This window comes from Triticum dicoccoides, chromosome 3B, assembly GCF_002162155.2.
Source record: "Triticum dicoccoides isolate Atlit2015 ecotype Zavitan chromosome 3B, WEW_v2.0, whole genome shotgun sequence".
In the NCBI taxonomy this organism is placed as follows: domain Eukaryota; kingdom Viridiplantae; phylum Streptophyta; class Magnoliopsida; order Poales; family Poaceae; genus Triticum; species Triticum dicoccoides.
The window spans coordinates 164,475,166-164,488,755 of NC_041385.1; the positions used below are offsets into that span (position 1 = coordinate 164,475,166).

General features: G+C 42.5%; 1 protein-coding gene across 1 annotated transcript; it reads left to right on the forward strand.

The window, feature by feature from the left end:
• The first annotated feature begins 3,283 nt into the window (after positions 1-3,283).
• Positions 3,284-10,651, forward strand: LOC119281056. The gene is made up of 3 exons (XM_037561697.1): positions 3,284-3,671; positions 8,909-9,857; positions 9,974-10,651. Exons 1-3 carry the CDS (start codon positions 3,285-3,287, stop codon positions 10,615-10,617), a joined length of 1,980 nt encoding a protein of 659 aa, XP_037417594.1. The 5' UTR covers position 3,284; the 3' UTR covers positions 10,618-10,651.
• Positions 10,652-13,590: the final 2,939 nt, after the last annotated feature.

Genomic DNA, 13,590 nt, shown 5'->3' on the forward strand with positions numbered 1-13,590 from the left:
CCTAGTGGCTTCTTGGGGAGAATTGTGCATCCACAACGCTCCAATAGAGACATACCTCCCCCTAAAGGGAGGGGACTTCGGTAACACATGCTCGTCTCCAGCAACTCCACATGTGGTTATTTCTATGCTTTACTTTGTGCAGCTATATTGTGTTTGTATCTTGTGCTTGCTTGTGAGCTTGTTATTGTGCTTGTCATATAGGTTGTCCACCTAGTTGCACATCTAGACAACCTGTTTTATTGTCAAGCCTAATTTGCTAAAAAAAGAGCTAAACATTGGTAGTTGCCTATTCACCCCCATAGGCAACCATATTGATCTTTTTCATCGGCCTTATGGCCTTTGTCCCGCTTGAGTCACTCAGAATACTCCCACACTCTCTTCCAGAACTCTCTCTGGTCGTGTTCCTCTTTGGTCTCACCGGGGAAAGTGCTGGGTGGAGGCCGCCAGGGCCGCGACATGGTCTCTGGGGTGACTATGGAAGTGATGCTTTTGGCTGTACCATGTGGCCGCCATTGTCGAAGTCTGATGGGGGTTTATATAGGTGGGAGCATGACAGTGACAATTTTCATATGTTCAAGCGCCTCAGTGACTAAAAATGGTAAGCTGTGTCGGTTTGTCCTCGATGGTGGCCACCTTTCGTTCGCGTCACGCGTTTGACATGGGAAGCTGTAAAGGAATGATCGCCTGTGTGGGCCGTTTGGCACGTTGCTGAGTCATGGAGGAAGCTATTGGAAATATGCCCTAGAGGCAATAATAAATTGGATATTAACATATTTCCTTATTCATGATAAAGGTTTATTATTCATGCTATAATTGTATTGACCGGAAACTTAAATACATGTGTGAATATATAAACAAATACTATGTCCCTAGTAAGCCTCTACTAGACTAGCTCGTCGACCAAAGATGGTTAAGGTTTCCTAACCATAGATATGAGTTCTCATTTGATAACGGGATCAAATCATTACGAGAATGATGTGATGGACAAGACCCAACTGTAAGCTTAGTTGTTCATCGTATCGGTTTATTGTTATAGCTTTCTTCATGTCAAGTATCTATTCCTAAGACCATGTGATCGTGCAACTCCCTGACACCAGAGGAATACTTAGTGTGTATCCAAATGTCACTTCCTAACCGGGTGATCATAAAGGTGCTCTACAAGTATCATCGAAGAGGTTTGCTGGGTTGGCTCGGATCGAGACTGGGATTTGCCACTCTGTGTGACAGAGAGATATCATTGGGCCCTCTCGGTAATACAACATCGTAAAGAGCTTGCAAGCAATTGCCTAATGAGTTAGTCACGAGATCTTGTATTACAAAATGATTAAAGAGACTTGTCGGTAACGAGATTGAAGTAGGTATGAAGACAAGTAACATATCGCCGGACAAAGGGAATTGCATACGGGATTAACCGAATCCTTGACATCGTGGTTCAACCGATAAAAGATCTTTGTCAAATATGTAGGAACCAACATGGGCATCAAGGTCCTGCTATTGGTTATTGACCGGAGAGGTGTCTCGGTCATGATTACATGATTCCCGAACCCGCTGGGTCGCACGCTTAACGTTGGTTGACGCTAGAGTAGTATTGGATATTTGATGATTGGTAACCAAATGTTGTTTGGAGTCCCGGATGAGATTCCAGACGTCACAAGGAATATCGAAATGGTCGAGAGGTAAAGATTTATATATGGGAAGTCATATTTTGGGTTCCGAAAAAATGTGCAGTTTTCTCGGTATTGTACCGAGAAGCTTCAAGAAGGTTCCGGAGGATTCCGGAGGGGTCCGAAAGTCCACAAGTAGGTCCACCACATCCGAAGGATTGACATGGGCTGAGGGGAGACGCCCTGCCCTCATTCGGCCAGGCGCACCAAATCCTCAAAATCCCATGCGGCTAAGGTAGGGAAAAAAGGGGAGCCCTATAGGAATAGGATTGGACTTGGAGACCATGTCCTCTCCCCCTCGGTGCCAACTCCTATTAGGAGTACGGCTGGATTCCCCCCCCCCCCCATGCATATAAATATAGGGGAGGGGGCACAGCAAGGCACCCCAAGACATTGGCCTTGGCTGCTACCCCGTCTCTCCCTCCCGGTATAGTTCTCGTGTTTTTTTGCTTAGCGAAGCGCTGCCGTTGCACCACCATCACCACCATGCCGTCGTGCTGGTTGTGATCCCATCTACTTCTCCGCCTTCTCTTGCTGGATCAAGGAGGAGGAGACGTCATCGAGCCGCACGTGTGCTAAATGCGGAGGTGTCGTCCGTTCGGCAGTAGAACGGTTGGATCGTGATCGGATCGCGAAAGAGTATGACTACATCAAGCGCGTTATATACGCTTCCGCTTTCGGCCTACGAGGGTACGTAGACACACTCTCCCCTCTCATTGCTATGCTTCTCCTAAATAGATCTTGGGTGTTCGTATGATTTTTTTTGATTTTCATGCTTCGTTCACCGTCAGAAGCCACCACCATTGTCGCTCAGAGATGACACCGCCACTGGTGCTCATAGCTCATGTGAGAAGGGTGAATGAATCGGGGTTAGACCAAGAATAAAAGGGGTGTGGGTTGTGGCCTGTGGGCAGCCAAGGGGTAGTTTTGGGCCATTAAAGCTCCGATGTTGTTTTCTTGTTTTCAATTTTTGCATGACGCTACAACGATACAATGTTTAGTGCTCAAAATAGCATGCTATAACGCGATTAGCGTCTAGCGAGAAAAAATGCTCAAGCATGGCGTGCCCCTTCTGGATATGCTATAGCGACATTATAATACGAAAATAGAAAAACTATATATTTCAACCCTAAAAAAGCTTTATTTTCTTCTACTATGCCAGACGGAAAAGACCGCGCACAGAAGTCCAGGAAAGATGACGCGGATCACGAGTTCCAAGGATCACACGTGGTCTAATCGGACGGCGCACGGCAGGTGAAGTGGCAGTTCGGCCGATCCGATTGCCGGGCCGATCGACCCCCTAACACTGGCGTAAATTATTCGCCTCGATGCTATCAGAACCTTGCGACAATATGTATTTTAATTTCCTATTAAATAATATATATACGCCTCCTTATATCTCCCCAAAGCACCAAATCCGTTTGGAAATCGCAGGTAGATTTGCGCCGAGGGAGTGCTTCAACATCGCATCTATGGCCTCCGCCGCGTTCTCCATCAGGTTGGTGTGGATGCGCCGCCTGGTTTTGTCGATTTTATTTTATGGTGGTCGTCTTCGTGTGTGCGTGTTTTTCTCTTTCTGATCTCTGTCTGTGATTTATCCGAAGGAGGTACGCGGAGAGCATGAGGGTCGAGGGGGCGGCGGAGGGTCGTCCTCCCTTGTACATCGAGGATCTGCCGCCTATCAAGGCGCCGAGGTTCTCGTGGTGGGCGGACGAGCTCGCCTCCGCCGTGGATGCTGCTGGTGCTGCTAAGCCGCCGAAAAAGCGGTCCATCTCTGACCTCTTTGACCCGGCGCCAGCTTTGGACGTGCCTCCTGGCGGTGATAGCGGATGCAACGAGCAAACGGAGGTAGACGGCGACGAGGCGCTGTGCTCCATCGTGAGGCAGGCCAAGGAGGAGAAGTGGAAGAGGAGACGGCAGGGGGAGGAGGACGAGGAGGCGGCAGCGACTGCAGCCCCGGAGAACACCGGAGGGCGAGAGCCTGAGGGGAATTTCGCGGCCACAAAGGTACGTGATCCAGCCCAGTCCATCGCAATCGCAACCCACCTCTGCCTGTCTGTCAACGCAATGATGTCATCTGCTGTTAATTATCCTCACGTTATTTTATCCTGGTTTTTACTTTTGCTCTGCTGGTCAGTTTTTGGTTGCTTTGCTTAACAGTATGATGAGTGGTAATAATCTAACTAGTTTGCTTTTGTGTATGCATATTGATACTCCGGGGGGACTAGTTAGTTAGTTGTACCATCGCACTACATATTTAAACCACATGTGATCGTTCGAACTCGTTGGATATGTATGCACTAGCAATATCCAGCTTTCGGACGGGAATCACACTTTAATGTCCAGGAAAAGAACCCTGGCGCTCAGTGTTAGCGCCCCCATTGTAGATGGCCTTATAGTACGGCATGGTTTATCGTGGACTAGTTAGTTAGTTGTACCATCGCACTACATATTTAAACCACGTGTGATCGTTCGAACTCGTTGGATATGCATGCACTAGCAATATCCAGCTTTCGGACGGGAATCACACTTTAATGTCCAGGAAAAGAACCCTGGCGCTCAGTGTTAGCGCCCCCATTGTAGATGGCCTTATAGTACGGCATGGTTTATCGTGTTCCCTTTTTCTCACACCTTGTACTGCATGGTGAGTTGTGAGCTGCTTACTTGGTGTCCCTCCTGCACAATTCAGCTTTGTCGACCCATACACAAGACTATTGTATATACTCCCTTCGTTTTTAAATATTTGTCTTTATAGAAATTTCAACAAGTGACTACATATAGAGCAAAATGATTGAACCTACACTCTAAAATAGGTTTATATACATCCGTATGTGGTAGCCCATTTAAAATATCTAAAAAGACAGCTATTTAGGAATGGAGGGAGTATATATGAAACGGACGTGGAGCCAGCATTTATGAGATATATATGTCTTTTGCATTTTCCCCTTGATAGGAAACTTCTTCATTGCATATAAACGCGGTTATTTTTCTTCAAAATGCGTCTAATCTGTGAATCCATGTGATGGTAGCTGGTGTGGAAATGTTTCAATACCCCTTAGGCATGCATATATATATATAGGAACAATGTTTTGAAGATGGTGTACGTGGCACTTTCCAATATATAACAGTCAGCCTGTCACCATATGTTTGGCATATGATGCATGGTCTGCTGTTTGTACTCTATTATGGAGTTCCAGTAATTAGCTAGTTGATGAGGAGATTAATCACTAGGAAAGTCATTTTTTGCCTTGTGTTTCCCAATACACCGAGAGTTTTATATCGGCCGCTCGGCTTACATGCCTGTATGCCGTGAACTGACCGTGTGGTACACCACAACGACCTGGCCGTTAGTTGCTTCTTCTTCTTTCTTTTTTTTTTTGCCGTGTGCTGCTGTTGTATACCGGTGAACTGTACACCGAGTACTTGACACCGAGTGTGGCGCACATGGCATACGGTACGCCGAGGTAGATTTTTGCCGGGTGGTTTCCACACCCGATGTAGTGTGTTTTTCACGTAGTGAATAGGGTAGAAATTTAACAGGATGGCTGAGGCACAATGGGGGCAAACCCGTCCACACCTAGGTTCCAAACTTACTTATACCTAAGTTTCAAGTGTGTGGGAATGAAAGCCTCATTTCTTCACATCTGATATATAATGTTTAAAATTTTAATGCATTTTATAATTCATTAACATTTCACATAGAGCTAATGCTTGTAATATGCATACACCCATAGTGCATGCCTGCATGCAAGGCTCATCATGTGTTGCACCTTTTAAGATTTAATAGTCAATTTATTTGCTCTCTAAGGACTAGATTATGAATTTGTTCTTTAAAATTATATCACTCGATTACATATTTTATCAGCAGCTTGGTCACAAAACATGTTACTTTTCTTCAATAACTGTTACCGCTATGTTGTACTCCCTCCGTTTCTAAATATAAACCCTTTTAGATATTTCAATATAAAGTACATACGGATGTATATAGACGTATTTTAGAGTGTAGATTCACTCATTTTGCTCCGTATGTAGTCGATATTTGGAATCTCTAAAAGGGCCTATATTTAGGAACAGAGTACAACAATAAGTATCCCTAATAACCACTGTCCCAATTTAGTTTGTAGCTTGTTTTCCTCATTCATGTTATGAACTTTGATAATTTTACCAATGGGTGAATACTGTGAATGAATGCCAGATGGCACCGCTTGAAAGAAGAGGGAACATAGTAGAGAGAGGGATTTATCACTAATTGCTTGACGATGAAAATGCTGGTTCATCTTATGTAGCGGTGTGTGCGCCTAATAGCAAAATACTGCTTGAAAAGATGTGTAATACTGACAGCTTAGAAAGAGAAGGAAATAACTATACTTAACCTAAGAGGGAAACTAATCATCCCAAATTCCTATATTTGATTGCTGTTGCCACATCTATTGCCGTAATCATTCTCACCATGCTCATGATGGCAGTATGCTAGACCACCGATTATCTGGATGTGATGACATTGTTTGTTAGTGCTGGATTATTTGTATTCTTTTGCAATGGGCCAGCAGGTGTGTTAAACATATGTAATTGAAAAGCAAACTAAAGTTTTGCCTCGTAAAGGAAATGTTGTGTTTTGTCTGGGTTCTGGCAATTGTGTGTTCTGGTTGTGTTTTGTCTCACCTTTTTTGAGTGTGTGATGTGCACCAATGTATTCCGCTTAGCTAACTTATTTCAAGACTATTCAGATAATATGTATCGAGAGCCACACAACAAGCTAACTAAGACATTGTGTTCTGTATATATATTTTAGTATCTTTTAGTTGTTAGTTTTTCGGAATAGATAAATCCCGAACGTTCGGAATTTAAGCATGTCGTCCCGAACGTTTTTTGATGGCAATTTTAGTTGCCGCGAGGTGGCAACTTTAGTTGTTAACACATGGCAACTTTGTTCCAGTTCGATTTTTTGTCAGAAAATTGCCATGTTTGTTAACATCGCCTTAACTAAAGTTGCCATGAAAAGAGTTAGGATTAGCACGCTTAAAAATCGAACGTTCGGGACTTATTGAGGTCCTAGTTTTTTGGTATACATATTCTTACTTCGGCATGTCTTAATAAAATAGATGGATACTAATTAATAAATGGATTGCGTTGAAGATGGTCTTGCACATTGTGAACATTATGTTGGCTAAAATTGTTCATGCATATTCATAAATTACCATAACTCAGAAGTTAATACGATTGGTTTATCATCACCATATAAGATATTTTTAAAATAATATTTTTTATAATACTATGGATGTGATCTTTTTATTGAACAAATCAACAACATCGCATGGTAGGGTTTTCTCTCTCAAGAAAACGTGATAATTTCAACCACCATGTATTGATATCTGGATATAATGTATACTTTTACAAGCCTGCACATGGGCTCATTACATGAATGGGAGAGTTGCATTCTCGCTATGCATTTGAAGGAGGTGCTTATTTGCATTCATTCATTACAGTCTGCACCAAGCTTGGGAGCACCGGTGCACCCAAATCTTGGTCCATCCGATGGTTGGTGTTCGGGTACTATATACATCGACAGTTTGACCATACCAATCACGATATAGCAAACTAGCCTCTACATTTAATTTCCATTAGTAGAAAAGAGTTTTCTAAATGTCTCTATTTTCTTCTCTTGTTTCTGATAAAATTTCAATCATGATGTTTGTACTTTGGAACATGCATTACAAATTCTTATCTAAGTAGAAGATGTATTTGAGAGATCGGAAAGCTGGGAAGGTATAGACCGATGAACTAGGGGTGGACAACTATAGAACCAACAGTAACCACCATTGTTTTTCCAAATCTTTGTCTAGAAATGGACGAGAACCCGTTTTTTGTGTGTCTTCTACTTGACTAGAAATTTATTGAGTATTTATTTGCGGTTGTATTTGAATTCTTTCACGATTTGAATTCACATAAAACATAACATGAAGTATATTTATCCATACCATCAAGTATCTATGAGTGACGACATGTGCTCGTAATGTGATTTTAGCTGCATAAACTAACATGGTTGTAAATTTGTGCATGTAAGATTGGATTATTCTATCAAAAGCTTTTTTTTTTTTTGCTTTTCACCTGGTTGTTACTTTTACCTAATCCAACCTGTGCTTTGACATTTGGGCCCAAATCATCGACATGTGCACATACTAGTTCATTTTATGGATGTTTGTGTGTCTACATCGTGGCAATTTGTTCCTAGATTTGGTCCTGGACTTATTCTACCTCCTCTCAGGTGTGGTTTATGTCTGCGTTGTGTACGCTAAAAACACTTTAGGCAGAATTTTCATGTACCATGAGGATAGATTTACAAAACCCCGTAATTTGCGCATAGTACTCATTCCTTAAATGCATTTTACCGTTTGAATTCTGCATATCTTTAGCTGTTGCATAAATGCAAGATATGTTTTGGTTTTTGCATATTATTTCCGCAATGTTCTTGGTCTATTCAACTGGACTTGATTATGTAGAGCTGTGCAATCTGGTGTACGAGTTAGTCCCTATGAATCCATTACTATGTGTCCAACAGGAGATTCTGCTATTCACATTTCATCACTATATGTCCAAAATCAAACTGACAATTAAATAATCCTTCTGGATATTTGATCCAACACATCATGTATACATATATATACATATATTCATCTAATTCACCTTTAATTCCACCAGTGCATGTGTCCGTGTCAATTGTTTCCGGCATCGAAATGGATCAAACACTAATTCTTAAGCAAAGTGTTAGAGACATGTTAGTCATTTATTAGAGCACCTATATATGCGTGCGTATGTATCATTATGTTACAAGAAATGTTACGTTACTAGGAACTTAAAGCTACATATTTCCTAAACATGGTGATGACATCCGAGGCTGACACTAACAAGTTGTATTTAGAGAAGAACATTTAAGTTTGTGAGTTTTGCAGTGGGTGTAAATGCATGTTTCGCCTACTAGCTGCAAATATGCAAGACCAGCTGAATTCTTTATAACATACTTGTGCTAAATTTCCGTGATCCAAATTTAAGAAGAACAGAAAAAATAACAAGATGTGTTCAATGACTTCTCCCTTCCAGAGTGTTCTGCCTTCCTGATGATTTGTTTGAAAATGGTATACATGTGCAAATGTGATGTGTGATGTCCACTTTCATATTTATTTTTCGTACTCACAGTTAATATGTATATTATGGTTTGAAATAACGCTGCTCAATTATGTACGTAGGACACACTTGAAAGTACAAACTTCCCTGATGAACTGGATACTCATCGATCACAGAAACATGAGACTTCACAGCATCACAGAAAAGAGACAGAAAATATATCAGAGGAGATTAATAATGCGAAGAAGGCTGACACACAAAAATGCATTGTTAATAATAAAAAGTGCATTCTAACGTACACAAGGCGCACATCCGTGAAAATGGCCAAGGAGAAACATGGCAATTCGAAGGACAAGGAGGTAGTAGAACTCTGCCGCAAATCAGTGAACCATGTCAACTTCTTGGAAGCAGATGGTGTACTTGGCAGTAAGATTTCTAGTTGTGAGCTACCTGAACAGCAAAGTCTGTGCAAACTGTTGTCGGATGCTATGGCTTCTTCATCTTCGCCATCATCATCCACACCTATGGGAGAAGAAAAATGTGTAACTGTAGAAAGTAGTAATTCTCATATGCCCAAGGAAGCATTCACCAAAACTAACGAAGCAAATAAGGATTACGATCATGATGACTCTGCTGAGCTTAGTAAGATGTCTGCTCCATTGATTGATCTGAATATGGCACCACCGGAATGTACTTATTTGGACTGCACCTATGATTCGAATTTGGAGGTGCCCAATCTTGAAAATACACATGGCGAAACTTTTAATTCAGATGCTGAATTGCTTGATGGCAGAGAAAACTGGATGAATTTGTCTTCCGATTCACAGAAACTGGAAAACCAACCACCTGCTGTTGACATGGAAAGAGTAAGGAGTTCAAGATCGGTAGACACATATTTGCATGGAGAGGCAAAGAAAGCTTGTGACGCAGATGTTGTTGGTCCGCCACTGAGCTTAAGAGAAGTCAGTGAGACTAGTCCTACGAGACAGACAGTTCGTTTGATGGGCAAAGATGTCGAAGTTTGCATGACCAGAGGTGAATCGTTTGCCGAGACTGCACAGAGACATAAAGGTACTTCTCAAAACAGGCTTCCGCCCGGCTTTATTATATGTAAATAAAGACATGTCTTCTTGCGAGAAGGACATCCTTTTTTCTCTTTACAAGCTCAAATTTTCCCAATTTTGCAGTAAATTCTACTAGTTCAATTCAAGCTTCAACATATCATGCAAGCACAAGCCAGGCACATTTTGAATACATGACTCCACATGATTCCAGTAGCCTGTTTCCTACAGCACATGTATCTTCTGGAGCTCGACTGCCATATGAAAACAGGTATGGGGGTTTTTCAAACTTGCAGACCAATCAGCCTTTTCTATTGGGGTGTCCACCTCCTCCCAGTTATGGTGCAGCATTCTATCAGCTGAATTCGCCGCCTCCTCGTGGTTATTTCTCTGATCCTATCCCTGGGGAAGAACCACCGGCAGCACCATTTTTGCCTATAACCGGACAGCATGGGGCACCATCTTCAGTTTGCCATGCCAATTCGCCTCGGCAACATATTGTAGATTCAGCAAGCTCGTTTGTTTGTGTTCTTAACTCCGTGAGTTATACACTCAGCCATCCAGGCCATGCAATTCAAGAAGTTTCCAACCATTCGTCGAGTGGTCGGTGTGTGCAGGAGAGATCAGGACTGGTGAAGCTCACTCCCGGGGTAAAGCATATACTGGTGCCAAGCGATAGCACGCATGGCAACTCTGTGCCGGTGCACTCCTGTTTACCCTTTGGTAGTAGGAACGGAAATGCTGCAGGGTCTGAAAATAAAGGAGCCTGATCGTCGCTGCTTTAATTCAAATTCATTTGTTCAGTTGGAGAATTTTGAAAAATGTTTGCAACTTTCTTTCTGTGTAAAAGTAGATTGACTGATCTATCAGTGATGATAGATCTAACCCTTTTCAAGAATCTAGAAACATTAGGGTTAGACCTGGTTATCCTCGTTGGTTTGTTGGTAGAAAGATAGTTTGAGTTTTCCGAATATAGAAATCTGGTTTGGTCACGCCCAGACGGCGGAGTCCGCTTGGAGCATATGCGGCTACTGTTGAGATTGCCGGTTTATTTCTTGATTTTTTTAGGGGTGTTTATTTTTTGGTTGGCGACCGGTGCGAGCGCCTCGCAGGTCGCACGCATGTAGTACGATGGGCCTAATTAAAACCATTCGATCTGTCTGCGGCTGGAGATTGCCGGTTTATGTCTTTGCCACGATAGGTGCTGGACGACCGGAGCGAGCGCCTGGCTGGTCGCACGCATGCCGTCCAATGAGCCCAATTAAAACCATTTGATCTCTTCCATACGATCATCCTTTCGCTCGCTTCGTCCAAACAGACACAAGAGGAGCGCAAACATTGACTTTGAGCGAGCCTCAGTGTTGTCGCAGCACCCTGTGGCCGCAGCAGTCGCGATACCCCTTGCAGAAGCAGGTGATGGGCGTCATACCATCGCCGCCGCTGGACACGACATCGCCCAGAATGTGCGTTGGTGTTGACCATTTGTAGCTCGTGCCATCCTTGTAGCACACTCGGTGGATGGTTGCAGCATGTGGGGCCCGTGGTAGCATGCTGCTGGCCGGTTGCAGCATCCTCTCGACGTCGCCACAGTAGCACCGCAAACCTCGCCACACTGCCAGCTCATGCCCTCGCCGCGCAGCCATCGCTGGTTGCAGATTCCAGCCCACACGGTTTTCTAATTCTGTCATAGTAGATGCGAAATACCGGTATGGAGGCGAGCCGCACGGACGGTGGTCCCAAAGGAGTGGCCTCACGCAGAGATGGATCCCAGCCATTGCGCTTACCGCAAACATGGGTCGCAACTTGCGAGAGGGCTATCGAGGGAGAGAGAGCTCCATTCTATTCGCTGGTCAAACGGTAACGGATGCTGATTTGGCTGGGCTGTTGTGCTTGTCGGGCCCATCCGTAAGCCGGTAACGAAATGTTGACGCGGCAGACTTGCTAAGGTGGATAGACTGCATGTCAAAATAAATAAGATAGTAGGAATGAACCTCTTATGTTATATGATGCTCATGTATATCATGCATCCGAATTTATTGTTGCATTTTTGCTTAATATCCAAAACAACACAACCAAGAATACATGCTCTATTCAAGCATTTCGTTTTCCATATAAATGAACATATTATATATTATGAATTATAGACATGTTCCACAATGTTGCAGTTGTAGGTAGTATTACAATGGAAAGCATGTTTTCAGGTTCTAAAAATGTTATTTTAGGTTAACCCTACAACACATTTGGCCACTATTGGGGAGAGGAACAAGATTTAGAAAACGTAGTTATAGAGAGAATAGATATCGGATGTGGAATTTTAGTCACAATTCTCTATTTGTTTTTAATGAGTATTATGTCTAAGAACATAGCTATATTTGTCGTTTGTTTGATTAGCGTAAATTCATTAGGATTACCTCAAAGGATGATAACATGACTTATGGTAAGAGGTTGAGATATTCTCTCAAACAATCATCACCCAGTTCTCAGTGCCTACCCCTATTAATAAACTAGTGGAATTAGATTCTTGCATCATATTTTCTGGTTAGACAACATGTGTTCGAAACTCCCCACCAACCCAACAACACAAAGTTAAGGGAACTCCCCATGGGTCTTATCGTTATTGTGCATTGAAATTGGATATGAACAAAGCTTATGATCATGGTGAGTGGGGATTTCTACTGTATGATGTTAAAGATGGCTTCAATTTGCAGCTTGTGGAATTGATTATGGAATGTGTATCCTCGCCCAGCTACAGAGTTCGATTAAATGATACTTGTCGAGAAATTTATGCCCACTATATGTCTTAAACAGGACTGCCTGCTATCCCCTTATCTCTTTCTGCTATGTCCGGAGGGTCTTTCTAGTACTTTGGCTCATGGAGAGGAAGTGGGTGGACTAGCAGGTATCAAGTATGTAGAAACACACCATCTATTTCTCATCGTTTATTTGTAGATGACTCTCTTATTTTGATGAAGGTAAATGCTCATACTGCAAGCACTCTGAAACGGGTGCTCGACACATATTACAGTAGCTCTGGTCAACTTGTGATTATTGCTAAGTCTAGTACCTTTTTTAAGCCCTAATACTAATTAATATCTGTGTCAGAGAAAATGTGTGCAGAAATTGAACTTTGTCATGGAAGCTCTCTTCGACACTTACTCCCTCCCTCCGTGAATAAGTGTACATCTAGCTTTTTTCTAAGTCAAAGTTTTAAAATTTTGATCAACTTTATAGAAAATAGTAGTAACATATATGACATCAAATGGCTATATTGTCAAAGTACATCTCAAGACGGATCTAGTGATACTAATTTAGTGACATAAATGTTGCTACTTTCCCAGAAAATTGGTCAACATTTTAAACCTTTGACTTAACACAAAATGATAGAGGCGGGGTGTCCTGATCTTTCGATGAGATGATAACTATCGATTTGGTGGAGACGACTTTGACAATCCGACTACAAACGTTCACGGTGTTGTGCCTTAGCAATCGCTAAACCAACTCTGAGTGGTTATTGACCATGCCGGAGCACGATCAACCTGACCACGAAGGTCTATTCCTGCAAGCAATCGAAGAACAAGCAAGAATATAATAAAGCAATCTGAATATTGTGAATATATATGAAGTACTGATAAAGGTGGGGATCCGTAAGCGGTCCTGGTCTGGTCGTTGGACACAAACAAAGTACACGAAGTTGCAATGGCTAACTTTTAACTAAACAAACCCCAAGGGAAAAGCTACTAGAT